The sequence below is a fragment of the Nansenia antarctica genome (genome assembly GCF_963989245.1).
Source record: "Nansenia antarctica genome assembly, chromosome: 12".
Classification (NCBI taxonomy): Eukaryota; Metazoa; Chordata; class Actinopteri; order Argentiniformes; family Microstomatidae; genus Nansenia; species Nansenia antarctica.
Genome location: NC_137682.1, coordinates 18,690,827 through 18,712,197, shown reverse-complemented (window position 1 = coordinate 18,712,197; position 21,371 = coordinate 18,690,827). Strand labels below are relative to the sequence as shown.

General features: G+C 41.4%; 1 protein-coding gene across 1 annotated transcript in view; it reads left to right on the top strand.

The window, feature by feature from the left end:
- Positions 1-10,795, top strand: part of jph1a (junctophilin 1a) — a gene marked incomplete at its 5' end in the record, with an annotated part of 36,560 nt that extends 25,765 nt beyond the window's left edge. Inside the window, 3 exons of the mRNA XM_080543434.1 lie at positions 9,224-9,957; positions 10,425-10,521; positions 10,699-10,795. Of these exons, the coding sequence (XP_080399560.1) occupies positions 9,224-9,957; positions 10,425-10,505 (815 nt within the window). The 3' untranslated portion in view covers positions 10,506-10,521; positions 10,699-10,795. The remainder of the gene's footprint in view (positions 1-9,223; positions 9,958-10,424; positions 10,522-10,698) is intronic.
- Positions 10,796-21,371: the final 10,576 nt, after the last annotated feature.

The window sequence follows — 21,371 nt, the reverse complement described above, 5'->3', positions numbered from 1 at the left end:
TTACAAAGCAATTCTATACTAGGCTTGAGTGTTTCTTCCTGATATGAATTCATTTTCCATCTCCACTATTCATTCATGATCCTCTAACATGTCAGCTCTTGGTACCATCCCTTCTCTCTGTCTCCCTCAGTCAGTGGTATATTTAGGCCTGTGAGCTAGCCCACCATGGCCCTCTGCCAAATGATGCCATAAAATAGTGACTGACTAACAGATTAACAATGAGAACCATTCAAACGGGTCCCTTTACGCAGGCTAAGAGATACCCTGCCCGGTCCAGGACCAGGGCCAGGGACGGGGAACGGGGTAGGCTTGTTGTTTTGGAAAAAGGCGGTAATGTTTGGCAGCTTGGGTTGGTTGTCTCTCCATAGAGAGTGTGAGAAGTGTCCTCCTGGCCTTATAAGTCAGACGGTGAATGAGAAGACTATGTCAGCAATAATAATAATAATAATAATAATAATAATAATAATAATACATTAGACTTATATAGTGCTTTTCTAGACACTCAAAGACGCTTTACAAACTGAAAAGACTGAGTAGTAATAATAAAAAGAAACAAAAAATAAATAAAAGAAAGTATAGGGGTCTAATTACTTTTTAGATTACTTAATCTAAATCGAAGTGTCTTTGTAGGACAATCTACTCTGTATACTGCAATTACACCTAGATTTCGGGCGGAGAAGCGGCGAACAAGCAACGCCAGCGTCCTCCTCTCTCAATCGTCATGTCACGTTATCTCATCTCCGCTGCTTAGGAAGGTTTAAGATTTAAACTCTGGAGCTTAGACACAGTTCACAGTTCACAGACACAGTTCAACTCCGAGTTCAAGCCAAACAAGTCAATTAGGGCCTAGTTGAGAATGAAAGAGGTGTCCAAACAAAAACAAGCCAAAGCTTGTTTCATGTGCAGTAATCTCTGTGTTGATGTAATTCAATGCATTAGCCTACATATATGAATGTATAGTATAGTCTTTGTCGGTCGCTCGAGTTACAGATTTTGTTCTATTAGCACTGAAAACCAAATGGTTGTTAAAACTTTGACAGTCTGCTGTGAGTGTAAATCAGTGTAGCCTACTTCTAGATGGGTATGCACGTAGTGGGTCATCTGTTCTGCTGTGGCAGGACGTCTCATGTTTGGTGTAAATGAGGTCCCCTATTTACAGTTTGACCCATTTCAGCTCATAGGCTAAATATCTGACAGTGACCTGAACTGAGAGAGAGGGAACACTCCCTACACTCCTTATCTATAAGAGATTCTAACCTTCACTTGGACTTCAAATGGAATGATCCTTTTGATAATATCTCTTTAGATAACCTAACCTAATAATTCCTGTATGTCCTGTTTTTTTTGTTTGGTTGTTGAGGAAAAGAAGATCTGACTGGGCGAGACGTACACTTCATACCATGGAAAAATGACATGGGATGTTATTGAAAAGGTCGATTTCGGTTGTTTTGGGCTATGCCATGGAAACCTAATGCCCTCTCTCAAAACAAACAAATATCGTGAGCTTAGAATTATAAGGTTCTATCTCCGTTTAGGGTAGTTCAGAGATATTGAGCGTCAAAGTTTTTACATTCCATTAAGTTTTGTGAGATGGAACCTTTGTATTTTATTAATTACTAACTCCAAAATTTCAACATTTAAGAAATAACACCACACAGGCATTAATAAACACTTAATGGATCAGATTATGTAAAAAAATCAATTTTGACAAAAATGGAGATAGAACAATATAATTCTAACGTCACGAAATATGACTCTCCTGATCGAATCCCACATGCGCCTCCAATCCTAGACCCGACGCACTGGAAAATATTCTCACGTTTCACGTAGCACAGTTTCTGGTGCTACAATAACCCCCCCCCACCAAAAAAAAACAACGTCCAAAACCCTTGTCGTTTGTAATTGACATTTCAGACTCATGGCAGATTATCGCCCAGGTTGGATGTGTGCTGTTCAAAAGGGAAGAGAGGGTCATGGCGAAAAAGGACCCTGACCTTTCTGATTGGTTCGCACATACCACCCCGGAGGGTGGGCGGCAGGGCAGACATATTGGGCCGGGCGTGGTTTATGGAGTGACGTTAATTGGGCTATATTTGGAGCCAATGTGTGCTCACCGGGGTCCAATGGAGACATAGCTGGAATCCCTGTGCGGGCGGGGTGGTGCGGGGGTAGGGTGGGAAGGGGGGGGTAGTTCAGCCTCCCGGCCTCATCTAGCTCACTCGCTCTCCCCCTGGCTGGGGTCGACCCGCAGCAGCTGTCCCTTCCTTCAGCCTGACCCTTATGGAGGTGGAGGGGGGGGAGGGGGGGGGGGGGGCTGAGTGTGAATGTGTGTGTGTGTGTGTGTGTGTGTGTATGTGTGTAGGACTTGTACCAGTTACGCCAATCCAAATTGACTAGTGTCTCCCACGTCCTGTGGCTTCTGATGTCATTACTCCTGATGCAGATGTTTGCATGTGTGATAGACATCAAACCGAGGCCACTCAGACCTTATTTAACACCTTCCGGCTTTGCTTATCTCTCTCTGTCACATGTTACTGCATGTGAGAGACCACCTCCAGAACGGCCTCCCTTTATTGGCCCGTTCAAAACAATTGAATAGAAAGATAATGACCTCGCTAAATGAGTGTGACTCAGGAGCCACGGGCCACTGCATGAGGAGCGTGCCACTCTGTCTGCCTCGCTGATAATAATGTTCATTGTGTGTGTGTGTGTGTGTGTGTGTGTGTTGTGTGTGTGTGTGTGTGTGTGTGTGTGTGTGTTTGTGTGTTTGTGTGTGTGTGTGTGTGTGTGTGTGTGTTGTGTGTGTGTGTGTGTGTGTGTGTGTGTGTGTGTGTGTGTACGCGTGTAGAATCTGTAATCTGCCCAAACAATGACGTCGTCTCCCTCTGGTCCATCTGCCAGTGTGTAAAGGAAAGGGAAAAAAAAACGACTGGTTGGTTGGATGCTGCTAATTGAACCGTACAGTAAACGTATAACTGAGAGAGAGAGAGAAAAGGCTTGTATACGTACAGTGCGTACTGTCTGCCCATACCGTAAAGAAATATATCATATATAATACATTTGTATTGTTATATTGTTACTTATTGTATTTTTGTATGACATTCTATATGAGTATACCATACATAAGAGCTTTCTTTGTCATTCTAGAAACTAACATGTAAAATCACACATCCACAGATATACAGTAATTGTAGTCGGACAAATTCTGGGCCTTTCATTACAATGGCCGTCATGTTGCCGCGGAAGATTCCAAGCGATTCCATTGTAGCTCTGGAATCCCAGCGACGGTGTTATTGTTGGTTCCTGCGTGTTATCAGCACAAGTTAATGTAAAGTATGACTGTGAGCCAGTAGAACATTATGACTCACATGGAAATAACCAGCCTTGGGGCTGTAGTCAGCATACAGCCTCTTGTATGTTAAACACTGTGAAGATGGTACACATGTTTCTCTTCATTTGGCCCCTGGTTCCTGGCAGAAGATGGACCGCGTTATTCCAGCTTGATGACCTTATATCCGCACGCTGAAAGCTGTGAGCTCTGACTGTACAGTAGGCTACAAGAGAGAGAGGCCCAATCTGATTTACAAAGTCAACAGATGTGATAGCAGCACACACTCCTCCTCCTCCTCCTCGTCCTCCTCCTCCTTGTCCTCCTCTCCTCCCCCTCCCACACACTTCCTCTACCCTCCTTTCGGTTAATGTATTTCTCATTAAGGCGGTTCATCTCAAATTAAGGTCAGCAGGGGTGAGGTACTCGCTGAGCTCTAAACGGCCGAATGATCTATAGGCTGCTGTGTGTGTGTGTGTGTGTGTGTGTGTGTGTGTGTGTGTGTGTGTGTGTGTGTGTGTGCGTGCCTGTGTGTGTGTGTGTGTGTGTGTGTGTGTGTGTATTTGGCTGTGCATTCGCTGGAGTGGAAACGTGCTCTGGATTAGAGCTGGCATCTGTGGCTGAAACAAAAGCTTGTATTCTAATAATTCCATAGAGATGATGGAGAGAATAGATAAGTGTGGGCAGAGGGATAAAGGGTAGAAGGAAATGAGAACAAGTATTATCATGATATTATATACAGACCCAAGTATTATCATGATATTATATACAGACCCAAGTATTATCATGATATTATATACAGACCCAAGTATTATCATGATATTATATACAGACCCAAGTATTATCATGATATTATATACAGACCCAAGTATTATCATATTATATACAGACCCAAGTATTATCATGATATTATATACAGACCCAAGTATTATCATGATATATTATATAGAGAAGTATTCAGACCCCTTCACTTTTTCCACATTTTGTTGTGTTATATGTATTAAAATTGATTACCGGTAAATAAAAGTAATTTGCCATCAGTCCACACACAATACTACACAATGACAAAGCAATTAATCAAATGTAAATACAGAAATGCCTCATGTACATAAGTGTTCAGACCCTTTGCTATAACACTCTTAAAATGAGCTAAAATACAAAAACAACATCAATAAATAACTCAATAAGTTGAATTGAGTCCATCTTAATGCATGTTCATGTACTTTTGGAATTAATATCTTTGTTTTTAAAGGGTCTCTGATTTGCATAGGAATCAATTACACACTGTGTGGATCAGGTTGTCATTACAAAGTGAGCAAATGGAGAGGAACAAAACTGCTCCGGAATGCGACCCTGAAATCTACAAAGTTGAATGGTGGAGAGGAAAAAGAAAAAAAAGATGCTGTTGTCCCATCATCTGTGCTTTTTTCTGCTTCCTACACGGAGGGCATAAACCAATAATAATAATAATAATAATAATAATAATAATAATAATATTAATAATAATAATTAATTTAATTTAAAAACGCCTTTCTCTGACTCAAGAACACTGAAATAAAAAGAAAGAAGAAAGTAGCCAGAACAAAAATAGGAAAAGAGAAAATCGTAGTCATGATTTTTTTTTTTTATTATGGGAAATTAGGAATAGTGTTACTCAGGACCCATTCCATGCTGTAGGAAGGCCAGTCTGGAAGAAGGCAGACTTGGTAGGTGGGGTTCAAAGGAAAGGGTTGGGCCCTGAATCCAGATTGTAGTGCTTCAAATAGTTGATGGTTCTGGAGTTCAGAGGCAAGTTCAGAGGTTGTCTGGGTCCAGGCCCTGCTTCTTTAAGACGCAGCAGCCATTTTCAGTTCAGCAGGGACGGAGTCAGTTGAGATAGATGAGTTGATCATGTCGACCATGCAGAGGCAGAGGACAGGCTAAAAAAAGACTAGCCTTGACCAGAGAAGTGAACATGGGGGTCGAGGAGCAGGTGGACGACCGGCAACCATAGACCAGCTTCATGAGAGACCACTGGGGAGAAGGTGGGGGTGGAACAAGGAGGTGGGGGTGGAACAGTTGTATCAGCCAATACAATATATCATGAAAAACCCTCACTAGCATCATTGCTTGTGGTCAGCATTGTTGCACACAAGAGGGTAGGCTATACATCATGGAAAACGGGATCCGCATCACAGCCATTCCGATATCCACAATATAGCACACCCTATTTGCTTCAATATAACTGTATTCAATCGCAGGCTTGACACGATGGGAACACACACAAGAAGGTAGTGTTGATATGTGTATGATATGAGTTGAGATGTGTATGTGTTTATGTAGGGAGAGTGGTTTTAGTTATTCTTGTGTATTATTAGACGCCAGGACTATTTTAATGACCCTCTGAGGGTAGCAGACTTTGCACATCTGATCAATGTTCAAATAAAAGCAGTACCGGTACCTCTGGGTAATGGAGTTCCAACTGACTGATGTGCATTCCTTGGCACTCGAATAAGACTACAGTAACTACAACAGGCTTAGGCCCAACATGACACCACTGGCCATGAAGAAGATGTACTGTATGTATCGTTTTGCTGCTTCTATATTAGTATAAGCAGACAATACATCATCAAACACATTCCTCTGAGCCAAATCAATTTAGATTGGAGTATATTGTGACAGATGATCAAGCATAAAACACTAATAGTAAGTCAGAGACGTTTTGGGCTAGTTTCTGTGAGAGTCTGTGGTTTTTAAAATGGCCGCCAGTGCCGGTGCTTTGACCGGTGGCCAGTTCTGCAGCAGACCTCTCTGTGTGAGAGGCCTGGCGGCTGATTTACTGCTGTCTGAGAAGCAAGCCTGGAACCCCTCTGAGGAATCTGGCCCCAAACACAGTGAAACTGTATGGAACCTCTCATGAAGCCCAGACTCTTACCAAGTTATAGTGTTAAATTAGGCTCACAAGATATGTTAAGCCCCCCCCCCCCCCCGGTCTCTTTGTAGTGGGTCTTATTGGGAATGTCACTGTTATGAAATGAATTAGTAATGTCCTGCCATGGGAAAGCAATTTGTGTTTAAGCGATATTGAGCCATCAGATTTCCTAGTAAGCCTGTTTATGCTGATTCTGGATTGAAGTGTCCCTCCCCTACGTTATGCACATCCCATTCCTAGAGAGGATGAGAATCGACTCAACATTGATTCTTGGAGATAGGCAGGCCTCAAAGGAAAGGCCAATGATACTTGAATAAAGGGCATTATTACATGTCATCATGGAAGATACAGTATGTCGTGTCCATCCTTCTGCTCCATCGCCCCCGAACTGTGGAACGCCCTCCCTGCCCACCTGAGAGCACCACAGTCGGTCGACTCTTTTAAGAGCGGACTTAAGACTCATCTTTTTAACAAAGCGTTCCAGTAGCCAGATTTGTATTTATTTTTTTCTTTAGTTTTATGCCACAGTGTCTTTTTAACCTTTCTGCTTTTGATGTTTTTAGTGATCTTTATTGTGTTGTGCTGTTTTTGTTTCTTTTATTGACTGTAGCACTTTGAGATTCTTGAAATGTAAAGTGCTTTATAAATAAAATCCATTATTATTATTATTATTATTTTATTTTTTCTCAACTTCAAAGTCATTTTCCACTTCACGTAAGTAAATGCAGCCTTTGTCTCTCTGTCATTGCGACAGCACCGTATGTGATTGTGAGAAGCCAACAGGCTCTCATTACCTTGTCTACTGTTCTACCCATTAGTCACTGAGACAGAAACAGGCAGCGAACAAGCAGAGGAGACAAAGCCACACATTGTGCTAATGTCACATGACACACTCTCATCTAGCCAAAGTGGCAACAAACCTGTGATCGTACAACAAAAACACACTTTCCCTATTCTCCCTGTGGTTGAATACATAATACATAACACATAACACATAACACAGGCAAGCACAATAGGTAATTATTAGTGGGCTTCTGGAGTGGTTCATCCTATCTATCTACAGTACCAGTCAAAGGTTTACTGTATCTATCTATCTATCTATCTATCTATCTATCTATCTATCTATGTATCTACAGATAAAAAAGACTGGTTCTGATTAAATAAAGGTAAAAACTAAAAAACTAAAGTCTATGATTGCACAAGGGGTTCACATACTTTCAAGCAGCACTGTATACTAATTAACCTCTGTTAGAGAATGTCTTAAGTATCTAAATATAAAATCAAAAAGGCAGCCTGCTTCATTTCAAATTGCATAGGAAAAGATATTTAATAATATACTCTTGCAAGAGGAGAACCGTTTTTACAAGCATGTCAGAGCAAACGTAACAGTGAAAAATGTTCTCACCAAAAGTCAAGTCACAGGGGGAAAACCTGTATTTTTATACACTCAGATAACAAGCCCACCCTCAGGTCTATTCACCAACTCTACCACGCTCAACTAACCAACTCTCTACCCACTCCACTGAAGTACCCTTGGCTCATCCTATATATACAGTATATATGTTACGGTACATGTGGGAATACGGTACATGTGGGAAAACTAGGGTTAGGGTTAGGTGCTACGTCGACTTGGTACATGCTGGCATGTCTAACCCTAACCCTAATCCTATCCCTAACCCTAACCCTACTCCCAAACCTAACCCTAACCTTAACCGTAGCACCCTAGCACCTAACCCTAACCCTAGTTTTCCCACATGTACCGTATTCCCACATGTACCGTAACATATATATATTTATCAAAAATTCTATCCATCCAACCAACCAAACCATCTCTAACCTTTTCCACTACCATCATAAGATCACTTTCTTTCTTTCAACTACCCAGCAAATCTATCTATCTATCAAACAACATTAAACCTTTTGCACAAGCCAAAAGAACACTTTGCAAACCCACAAAGTTTCTTCTGGAACTTATTTTTCTAGTTGCGCATGAAGTGCCTCTGAACTAAGTGTGTACCTTTTGTGTTGCTGTACTTTTCGTGTGGCTGTAGCATGAGGGTACAGGGTAGAGGTAGCCCTCTTTTCTTCAGAGAGATATGGGTTTCCTGAATGTTAATGATGGAGAGAGGTATATTCTGAAAAGTGGCTTTCTTGTAAGACAGAGACTGATAAAAGGATGGAGGGATGCTTAAAGATGTGCCCACATAATCCTCCACTGCCTGATGGGAGTCTGTGATGCTGCCATTCAGTAAACACAGCCTTTCTTACTCTTTGGCTCTCTCTTTCTTTGAGTCTCTCTCTCTCTCTCTCTTTCTCGCTCACTCCCTCTGACTCTTTCCCTTTGACTCTCTCATGTTCTCTCTATCGCTCTCTCTCTCTCTTCCTCTCTCTCTCTCTCTCTGTCTCTCTCGGATCTCCACTGGGATAGCTGTATTTACACGTGGCCTGAAATTCATGGATGTACTTAACAGGTTGATAGAAATTGAATAATTAAAACCCATTTTGGGTGGAATAGAGTAATCGTTAGATGTATGCTCTGGCATGTGAATCGTGTTCAAATGTAATGTTGATTCTACTACCTATCTAGTGATGAGCAGATTATTCTTAATCACCCATAATCTTGCATACGTTGTCACTGTCTTGACACTCAATGTGCGTGTGCGTGTGTTTTTGCCTCAGTCCCTACCTATAAGCATACAGTATATGTGTTACGGTACATGTGGGAATACGGTACATGTGGGAAAACTAGGATTAGGGTTAGGTGCTACGTCCACTTGGTACATGCTGGCATGTCTAACCCTACCCCTAACCCTAATCCTAACCCTAACCCTAACCCTAACCTTAACCGTAGCACCCTAGCACCTAACCCTAACCCTAGTTTTCCCACATGTACCGTTTTCCCACATGTACCGTAACATATGCACACACACAGACACCATCTGAGTGTTTGTGTTAATAGCTGTTCTGTCCCTCTGGGTCTGCAGGTCCTGACTATATCAAACAGCAGTTCATGGAGCCTGTGGAGATGATTGAGGTCATTGAGGAGAAGAAGGAGAAATCCCCAGACGGACACAGCAAAGGCACCACCCCCCCTCACTCCCAGGCCACCAGCCCCGTCCCTACGCCCCCCCCCTCGCCCCACAGCAAGAAGAAAGCCCACCTCTCCAACAGCAGTAGTGGCAGCCACAAAACCAACCGAGAGGACAAAGCCAGCCGCAAGGTCAGCAAAGACGACAAACACAGCCGCAAGATCAGCAAAGACGAGCGCCCCTCCAGGAAAATCAGTAAAGACGAAAGAGGCTCCGCCGCCGCCGAGCCCCCCAGAGCTCTCCAGGCACCCCCAGTGAGACAGGAGGCCCCTCCCAAGCCCCCTAAGGCCCCCGAGCCCACCGCCGCTCCCGGTCCCCAGGCCCCTGCTGCCTCCGCCGCGACAGTGGTGAGCAGCCCTGGTAACGGCCAGGTTCAGTCCCACGTTCACTCCCAGTATCACAGCTACTACGTCAAGGACCCTGTGAGGTGTCTCCCACCCCCGGACCCCGCTGAGGAAGAGGACGAAGAGCCCAGCCCCCTCACCATCGCCCGCATGCACCCGCCTATAACTAAGTCCTTCGCAGCACCCACGCCTACCCTCAGGAAGCAGGATTCCGTAAAGCCAAAGAGCCTTGCAGAAATGAAGAGAGCCAGTATGGAGCATCCCGAAATGTCAGAGGAGGAGACAGTAAGTATGAATGAATGAATGAATGAATGAATGAATGAATGAATGAATGAATGAATGAATGAATGAATGAATACACTATATATACACTATATGGCCTATTCACAGGGGGTATATAGACAAGGGGGGAGTTAGCATGTAACTGTGTACTTTTATAAACATATAAACATATGGACTAGTAAACTTATATACAGTATATGAACCCTAACACAAGAATGTAAATATATTGCACGGTTATAGAACATTGCACTATTCCCATGGTTATTGCACAGTAGTTTCTCGTATTTCACAGGGAGGTTACAGAGGGGATTTTTTTGTAGAGAGGAAAAATATCCAAAAGCATGAAATGTCGTGGAACTTGATTTTACTGAGTTGATTCTATTGATTATTTCCTCAAAGAGATTCAGTTTATTGCTTGCAAGTTGCAACAACAAAAAAGTCCCTCACTTTTTCACAACATTGTCTTGCAGGGACCGAACTCGATCCTGGTTGCTATGGTAATGCTGTTGAATATTGGCCTAGCGATCATATTTGTTCACTTCCTGACATGATGGTCCTGTGTCTCAGGTAATTATGGCTAGGTCTCAGGTTATTCATGTTTGTTATTCTTTTTCAATATTCTGTTGAAGAGGTTCTGTACATGTTCTATTCATCCTAAGGAGCTGTCTGTCCTTAGGCCTTTTCTGTGTTTTTTTCAACCTAAGTTGTTTGCTTTCCAAAAACCTCCCTGTCTTGACTCCTCAGTGAAGCCATGGCAACTGGTGCAGTTGCGTCGCCGGCCTTTAGAATTCAAAATGGCGCCAGTCAGACTCGGGGGCGGCCGAGGAGGGAGGAGCTTGGGAATCAGCGCAACACTGGAGACGACAGCCAGGAGAGACGGACCACCACCTTGTCACGGGCCAGCCACAGCCCTGCCCCACGATTTAGTGCTCCTTTGGGTCCTGTGTGTGAAAAGCTGAAGCTAACTGTCCTGTCTAGGGAGGGGGGGGAAATGTAAGAAATTTAAGGGAAAAAAAGGTAAAAACTCAAAATACACACACAGAAAATAATTAAGTAATTGAACCACACATGTGTGCTGACCCAAGCACAGGGCTCTCTAGTGCACTGTACTCCCTGGCAGGGACAGAGAAGGACTGGCTGACTTGACTGGAACAGTGTGGAGATGCACTCTTAGATGACGGGAGGGAACAGCTGCCTTACTATTTTACCGTCTGACGTTTTGATGGGGAGATGTGAGCTCGGCGGGCCAGGGGACTGTGTTGCAGTGGGAGCGTGCTTCGACATTACAGCGTTAGTGTCTTGGTCTTTCCATGATGTTGACACCATCCTTGCGACAAGAAACCCGGACATGACGACCGTTAGCCACCAAGCGCTAGCGCGGTCACTCGCCAGTCTTACCTACTCACAGCTTTTTTTTCTAGCTCCTCCCACCGTTACCCAGGAGACACTGCTTTCTCACACTCCCCGTGCATGGTACTGTTTTGTTTTTGTTTTTGTTTAGTTTTTTTCGTTGTAGTTTGTTTTGTTTTCTTTATGTTGGTTATCTGCAGTCATAGACATGTAGTTTTTAAAGAAGAAAAAAAAGGAAAACTTTGCTTGTAGTTGATATTGATCGTCCTTGACATTAGTCGATTCCCTTTTATCTTGGAATTTAAGATAAAAATCATTATTTCTATGATGTCATCATAATGAAAAGAATTATATCCTCATTTAATTAAAAGTGCAATATGTTTTATTTTTTTAAAGAAGGATTATATATTTAGCCAACAAAAGTTGGCTAAGAGTTCTAATGTATTAACCATTGCAAAAATCCTACTACTACTTCACCAGGAATCAACAGCATAATTTTAATAGACTAAGGGAGAGCGTTGATTGACAGTGGGTTTGCTAGTAGGGAAGATGACACTGTCGATGACACACATTGCTCTATTATGACAGTACAAAAGTATGAAAAGTCTTATAAATTATGTTATTTATTTAATCAAAAAGATAAAAACTAAGTCATGGTCATGTAAGATAAGCCTAGACTATTAATTGTGCATGGGATTTCATTGCTTTCATTACTCTTATCTGCTTCCAATGTTCTACCATTAAGCTGTGAAGAGCAAGTAAGCAGTTGGCTGGGTGTAGTTATGTTGGGACCTACGTCTCTGCTTGCATCTTAGTGAGAGTGGAGAGTGAACGTCCTGGAATGATTCTGAGAAACTTGGTGTTGAATATATTCAGGTTGACGCCACACGGAAAGTGGTACCTATGGTTAGGAGAGTGATGCCTTTAATGTCTTTAACAGTACTACTGTTTACCTCAGAATAAGATGAGGAAGGGGGAGGGAAAGACGCCTCGTGAGAGCTGAAGTCCTTGTCTTAATTGTGTCGTGTGGGAACTTTGTCTGTTGCAATCATCAGAGACATGGTTTTTATTAATGTGCCACTTCATTGTAACTGTTTGTAGTCTTTGTTGCAGGTACAGCATGATTTTTCTTTCATTTAAATGTGAAGTATTTATATGAGTAACATTGGCTGTTATCACTTCAAAGACTGATTATTTATTCATCATACAGTTGATAGATATGTATTGTTTCAAGTATTGGTCTTCGTAAAAAGGGCTTGACAATGGCAATATTTTGTTGTTGCAATTGAGTGTCAGGATATTACTAGCATTGCTTGCATGGTCTATTGACAATAACACAAAATAAAACGCCAGTGTACACCATAATACTTTTAGAGACTGCTTCTTCAGGCATTGTGTTGTCTGTTACAGTATCTGTCTTATACCGCTGTCGTTGTTTGTTTTTGTTTTGTTTTATTTGCTCCGGCCTGCTACGTACAAAGATATTACGCTAAAGAAAGCAAAATCAAAACAATGCAACATTTCTAACCTTAAAAAAATTATTATCTGTTAACTTTACATTGTGTAGAATAATCAGTTTCTACCTGTGTGAACTACACAAATATACTAGAGCCCTTTTCACCAGAGATCCATTCTTGTCCACACCTCTTTTTCTTTTTCCCTTCGTTTTCACAAGAGCAAGGTGAGAGCTGTATCTATGAGGGGTTTCAAACAGGCAGTACTTGGGATATTTTTTTAAAAAGCAACATTGCATGTTGGAAACATTTATATATAGATTATATACTATTTGTAAGGATTTTTACAGAGCACAATCCAGAATCTGGTATGAGTTGGTATTTTTCTAACGATTTGCACACCTGTATTTTGACAATGGATATAACTTGTTTGTAATTGGTAATGTAATGGACATACGGTAACATTTGACAGTATACGAAAATCTAATTGGTTGTAATTTATGTACCATTTGGGGACGCACGGACGCAGATATACTTGTTTGACTGTTTTACAAGATGATAAGGAACTGTGTGAGACTTTTGATATCTCAAAGCTCGTTACCCCACTGATTTGTGCAAAGTCTTTGGAGATGTGTTTCTGTGTATAACAATAAAGAAGTTATGCCTTGTACACCGTTCATCTGTTCTTGCCTGGGTCTTTTTCTTAAACACTCTTATACTATGGGCTTGATTATTAGGATGGATTCTTTTGAAGGAATGAGCCTGACCAATCTGTCATGGAGCGGGACGATAAAAGAGGAGCCATAGAAGGAAGAGGTGGAGGGCACTAACTCACTGTTGCCTTACGTCCCAATGGTGAATGAAGAGGAGTAAGTAAGTCATTCTTTTGAAGCATTTTTTGTCCAAACCCTAACTTTCTATTCTAGCCTATTCTATCCCAAACCCCTAACCATAACCTTGAGAAAGCGGTGGTGGCCTTGTCCACTGGGGATTTAAATTGTGCTAAATCACAGTGTCACAGTCAGTCTCTCACATTGGAGGTGTGAGTCCAGGCAGGTACCCAGCTGCTTCCAGATCAGTTTGTTCTGTTTCCACTGCTGATCCCTGGCTGGATTAGTGTCCTGTTACATCATCAGTGACACCTGCCATGGGGTCAGATACGCTGTGTCATACCCTGCTGCTTCTCTACTGGGGCCCAAAGTTGTCCCTGTACTGCTGAGACGTTAGGTTCTGGTGATGGTTCTGGTCATGTACTGCTGAGGAGTTCTGGTGGGGGTTCTGGTGTTCTGGTGATTCTGGCTTACGGAGAAACTTGGAAAGGAGCCTTGACAATGTCGTTCAGTTGCAGCTCTATTGCGAGCCAATCATTCAGTCTGATTGAAATGGAATGTTTTCTGGATCCTCTTCAACCTCTTCTTGCATACTGTGTACACTGTATATGGTTCCAACTCCACTGCCATAGATCGCATAGCAGCCATGATCCTCACTGGGTATGTATGTATGTATGTATGCCAGTTATTAGGGATGCCCCGATACCACTTTTTTATTGCCGATACCGATTCCGTAGCACTGAACTGAGTACCAGTTGACACCGAGCAGTTGACACCGAGTACCAATCTGATGAGAGGATAACTTTTTAAAATGTGAGGTGGCTACTGCCACTCCTCACCTTGCCTTGCACATTTGGCAACTAGCAGTTTTACTGATGTCTGTCATTCCAGATCGCAGACACGGTTGATATTGTTGTCGCCATGACACTCACGTGTCATCGCAGCCGTCAGTCACAGACGGCAAGTTTTTACAACTTTTGCGTCATGGCACTGGATTGGCTAAATAACATTCCCTATCTGGGTCATTTTTTTTATACGGTGCCATTTGGACTTCATAACTTGTGAAATTTTTTTTTTTGATTTATCTATATTTTAATGTTCTAATTTGCACTAAATACTTTTTTTGAAATTATTCAATTTGATTGATCTCCTCAATATTTAGGCATAACAGGGTGGACACGTTATGGTCAACCACATTAAACTCACTGGATAAAAACATAAAAATCTGATGGTAAAAGAGGTAGAAAATCACACAGCCTACCACATTTGAAATCCCCTCCACTGATGTGATGTCACCTCATGAGAGTGATGTTATTGAGAAATATGGTTTTCTTTTAAAAGGGACATTAACACAGCATAACAGGGTGGACAGTGATCGCAGGGACGAGCAATATTGTAAGCAAAACCTTAATTTTTTGTACAAAATAAAATTAAAAAAGATAAAAACTATATTTGATTTCAATAGATATTGATCAGGAAAATCAAATAATAATAACATATTTGGAAATGTATATGTTTTTAATAGTTATTTTTTGGATTGAAGTTGAATGAACAACACTGGGGACATCCCAAATCCCATGCAAAATCCAATTTACATCTTTAACCAAAGCTTTTAAAATGTAGAAAACAACAACTTAGAAGCCCATATCATTGTATTCATAATAAATAACAATTGACTATACATGAAAAACCTAATGGAATTAGTATTTGTCCAAATTTAGACAAAATACAAGATGATTTAGTACTGCGGACGGAAAAGGCACCGTATTAAAAAAATGACCCATCTCCGATTCCCGATCCAGCATTTAAGGCCAATACTGCTCAATATCGGATCGGTGCATCTCTATCATTTATCTAACATTGTCTCCCATAGCATCTTATTAAGAAGCGCAGTGCTCTTTATGACCTACTAGTGGTGTCAGTGATGGAATATCTCTGTTACTATATTCTAACTGAGCACAGAATGCTGGATCTGATTCAAATATACAAGCAATCCACGACAAATATAAACCACTGCCTTATAAGTGTACGCCACCTTTATAGGGATACAAAAAACACCTGCTGGAGAGATGAAGCCGTCGTTTTGTACTTTCCATGCTAGTTTCTATGACAACTATGACCCTGACAACAGGAATCCATACAAAATGGTCTGTTTTTTTTTATTATACACGAAGAGAGTTCCCCAATTCACACACGCACATACACACACACAGACACACACACACACACACACAGTACATTTACATACATATCATCCATTCTCACTACTGTTAGACCCCCCATAGACCCCTCTAGAGGAATTTGGAGGACAACAGCTTGGCAGTTAAATGCACTGCCAGACGCTGGCTTGTATTTCAGTCCATATTTAATCTCAGTGTGACGTTTGTGCCGTGGCTTGTTTTAACACTCAGTCAGCAACCGTTTGATTAATTTATGAACTCAGCTGTAATAACAATACCAGCCCTGCTGTATAGAGTTTCGGTTCTTTATGACTGCTAGATACATTGGCACCGCAAGGTGGTCCGCCTGACCTGAGGAAGGGGAAACCAGCATTGGGGGGTTGCCATTTGAGGGTTGCCATGCCGGGCCTGCTCATATTTCACAACAGAAGAGGAGCTGGAGTGTGTAGACTACTGTGAATTTACCGAAGAAAAGGACTTCTTTAAAAAAATGACTCACATACTGTAGATTAGGGGGGATTGAGAATAATCAGTTTCATTACCAATCGTCATTGTTATTTGTCTCTAAAGCCTAGGATATAGGTCCATATAGACAATGGACTACTACTGGATATAGGTCCATATAGACAATGGACTACTGCTCATACTAAACAGAGGAAGAGACTATTTTAAAGACGAAATGCTACCTGTGTGTATATTTACACACCTTATTGAGTTTAGTTTAATTTATTTTAATTTAATTTAATTTAATGAATTTAATGGTTTAGGGTTAGGGTTAGGGTTAGGGTTAATGGTTTTGGACAGCTTAATGAACCAGACACAGGGACACACATCTTAAGTTGGCCATGATCCCTAAGGAAAGTTCCTCACGAGTAATTTTAACCTCCTGCGGAGACCAAGGATCCACCGCCTGACTGAAAACTGTCGTGCTTCTAAAATTGGATTGAGACTTGTAAGCACTGTGAGGGGATATCAGTGCCGAGTGTTTTCCAAAACTCTTGCTAAGACATCAGTATTAAGGAGATCCACTTTCCATGCCTCACATAGTTAGCTTAGCATAGCATCGCTACATCCATCCCATACATATATACATTTTCACCTTAATTAGCATGATCAAAACAAGAAGGCCAAAATCACCACCATCCGCCACCCAGATGACACTGTGATGTTTAATATGTTTAATGATTAAAATACCCACACAGAGGCGCTTAGGTGGCGTAGTGGGTTAAGCGCTGACCATGTAACCGCAGGGTCCCTGGTTCGATTCCGGCCGGGGACATATCCTGCATGTCATCCCTCCTCTCTCTCTCACCCATCCTTCCTGTCATAATCTATACTGATCTGTCAATAAAAATGAAAAATATGAGTGGGACTGCCCCACTCAGAAAAAATAATAATACCCACACAGTCACGGATGATGTCTCATCGTGTTTGAAGGGTCAACAGAGTGTGTGGGGGAAATTAGCAAGAGCATTGTCACATGTGTTTGTTACCGTTCCTCATTCTATTCCGTGCTTTACAATGAGCCTGTCCTCTGATTTCCACCTCCACCAGCCCTGATGAACATGTGGTAAGTCGTGAGCTTAGAATTATAAGGTTCTATCTCCGTCTAGGGTAGTTCAGAGATATTGAGCGTCAAATTTTTTACATTCCATTATGTTTTGTGAGATGGAACCTTTGTATTTTATGAATTACTAACTCAAAAATGTAAATATTTTTAAAAATAACACCACACAGGCATTAATAAACACCTAATGGATCAGATTATGTAAAAAAAACTCAATTTTGACAAAAATGGAGATAGAACCTGTGATGTTCTCTCTCTAACATCAAGCTAAACCTTGTCAATAAAGTCCATCAAAGAAAGAGGCGTAGGGTGGCTTTTCAAATCAGGTATATTGAACTGGTAAAAACGGCAAGACAAACAGCACAAAACATGTTTCAACAGGATGTAAACAAACAGTGGTTAGCTAGAAAGTCCGTTTTTTGGCCTAACAATCTAGCTACAAAATAATAACTAAAAACATAATATTCCCAACAAATGATGACTAATATATAAAGCTACCAATCCAACACTTGATATTTCGTACTTACAACATTGCTTTGTGTAAATCTGAACATGGATGATGAATGGAGAACAAACATAACGTCTCGGTCTCTCTCTGGCAAAGAACGATCTCCCAAACCGGAAGTAGATTTGCGGTAAACAGGAAGTGATGTCACTACATCAAATATTAACTAAAATATTTATATACATTGTTAACAGTTGTAAATAGCTCGTTTTTAGCAACAAATAAATCTTATCAACTTTACTTCTCTTTATGAACTATACAAAATCGTTTTTTTATCAAATATGAACCTTTTAACTTTTTCTAAAGAAAATAAAGAAAGTGTTGCCGGACAACACAGAACCTTATAAGTCTAACGTCACGAAGTGCTGTCAGTGTATGAGACATCTCTAGTGGTGTATAAGTTGTGGTATGGGTCTTATCATTGGGATGTCATTAGGCTGATTCAGTGTAGTCCAAACAAGCAGGATCTTACTGCAGCTTCCTCCCCTCTAATGTCTGTTATCTGTTTGTCATGGTAACTTTTCATCCACAGAGAAGGAGTCCAGAAAACAAACACATCCTTCATACTCCATATGGGAGATGTGCTACATACTGTACACATGATTGTGCTATTACTACATGTCAAGACCACCAGGACCAAGCTCCGGACCTGGGGTGATAGGGTCTTTTCAGCCGCAGCCCCGTCCCTCTGGAACGCCCTCCCCAACCACATCAGACAGGCCAACACCCTCCCAACATTTAAACAGGCCCTCAAAACCCACCTCTTCAAGCTTGCCTTCACCAGTTAACCCTCTCCCCCTCCCCTTCCCATGTGTCCCCAGCACTACCTTAATTAGGCCCCAATACTTTATTTTATTTCTTTTTGGTTTCTTTTTATTATTACTACTCGGTTTTTCAGTTTGTAAAGCGTCTTTGAGTGTCTAGAAAAGCGCTATATAAGTCTAATGTATTATTATTATTATTATTATTATTATTATTATTATTATTATTATTATTATGTTCTCTTCTTTCATCTCTTTTCACCTTTTTCAGACATTCCCTAGTTTCATGTTTTTCATGTGACAGGGTCTGGTGAAAAAGGTCCACATGCCGGCAATTTCATAATTGCTGCACTTTCATAATAAAAAGAAAAAAAGGAAAGAAAAAAAGGGAAATTAACTTGCCCTACTTGAGGACTTTTTCACCAGACCCTGTCACGAATGTCAAAATGTCATGTCCTTTATTACAACTGTATTTACTTTCCCATTCATGCTGAGTTCCCCACTCCAAACCCTGATACACTGACTGTGTGTAGGGGTCCCTGGCATTTAGAGCCAGACTGAAATGAATTCCCTCCTCTCCCAAGCTTATAATGAGATGACAATCAGACGACTAATTGAGTGTGTTGCCAAACACGACAGCCACAGAATCGGACATGACAGATGTGTGTTCATTAACCAGCCAGGGTTCACATTATCACCGTGTCCAATGTAACTGGCTGGCTGCTGTATTGTAGAGTGTTGTGTTCATGTGGTAGTGGCCAGTCCAAAAGGATACGCTTCAATCTGCTGGAATCAATCCCAGGCATATGGCCATGATTAGAGTCACGATTTGTCAACCAGGGAGGGAAGGACAATTCTATCCCTCCCATTTCACTCTTTTTATGCAGGCCAGCAGTGCAGTCATCAATTTCATTTACATGAGACTTGAATCAAGTGAAGCACTATTATTGATTATACTTTGTCACGGTTGAATTGAAAGAAGAGGAGAAGACGAGCAAAAGCATTATACCTATATTTATTTATTTTTACATTTATATATTTTTCTGAACCATACATTTATTTATTTAATTATTTATTGTTTATTTGTCAGGGACAATGTACATCAAAGAATGCACCAGAATTAGCCAAGAAGGCTAGTTTTTCGTCCGTAGTCCCTGAACAGCTTAAAAGGAAAGACAGGCACTGGACATTACATTACATTGCATTACATGACATCAGCATAAAAACATCATCATCATAGAAACAATAAAGACATCAGCACAACAGAGAGATTAGTACGATCCATTGCTAGTGGAATTAGTGACTGCATTGCTGATTACTAATGAGCCATGATTTCAAGTGGTTGGAAAATGATCTGTAAGTGGTGCACTTTTTTAATGTTTTCAGGTAGTTTATTCCAATCATGAGATGCTTTGATTGAGAATGCAGTCTGTCTGAATGTGCTCATTCTGAATGGGGTGGAGCAGTCTCCTCTCACAGTAGCTCTGGTGGTACGAGTTGACTGTGGCAGTGGTGTAATGAAGGCACAGAGTGGAGGAGGTGCAAGGTTGCAAGGTTTCCTTAGAATACTGCAGTGATGGTGTCTAATAGGCTTCCTGTCCAATGTTTTTATTGACTGTTTCTTTAGTGATTCAATGGGCTTCAGTGTGGATGAACTAGCTTGCCCCCAGCTTGTTATACAGTATGATATGTGAGATATAATCATTGCATTCGGTGTTAACAGGTGTAGGATCAATGCAACTGAGTTTAAAAAGTAGTTGTCGAGGGCCTCTGCTAATTCTCCTGGGTTGTGTGACAGTTCTCGGTTCAGCTCCAGTTCCAATGGCTTTACTGCTTTAGAATCCATCCCTATCATTTTGGGATTACCCCTAGCCTCGCTAATAATATCAATAAAAAAAGTCTGCTTTGGCCTTTCTCAGTGCCTTCACTACATTATTTCTCAACATAACAAATGTACGTTTGTCATGTCCTGATTTCAAGGATTTCAAGGCCAATTTAAGTGTGGCATCTCGGTTTGGATATCTGTATTCATCCATGGCACACTCGTTTTTTTTTTTTTACCTTTCCTACCCTTTACTTTCTTGGTAAATGTATTAATTGTGTTCTGAATTGTAGTTAGCATCGTGTTGCTATCAGTTTCCGCATCTTCTGCATTCAGAAGTGTGTTCCAATCAATCTCTTTTATTGCATTTTCAAAATGTTGCCATTCATTTAGAGGTGGGATCCTGAGTTGTTCTGATTGGCTTGATTGTCTGGGGGTTCGGGAGGGGTAGTCTTTACTACTACTACTACTAATACTACTACTACATTGCATTCACACCAATAAGATCAACCGTATCCTGGGTGGTTGAATTCCCAACCCAAGCTCTGGGTCACTGCTTATCTCCAGTAAAAGCTCTTGGGATTCTATATGAGGTAAGCGTAACAAGGGTCCCCTATCTCCCTTCAGGCTATGGGGCCAACATCCCTAAATGCAATGTGACATGTTGCTCCCTTTTTACTCAGTGGACATGCCCAAAGACCTTCCTCCCCCATCTCCTCTCATGGACTGAAATCCTGACCTGGTTTCATTCAGGAGCTCTCAGACTAAGTCTATCCAACTCTATTGTACAGTTCATATTACACAGACCTTGTAATGGCATATTCCCCCCCCATTTACCCCCCCCCCCCACCCCTCATTCAGCCCCTCATTTAGAGGACACACTGCTCTACCACTCATTTAGAGAACACACACATCTACAGCATATCACTGGTATGATCTAGAAATGAG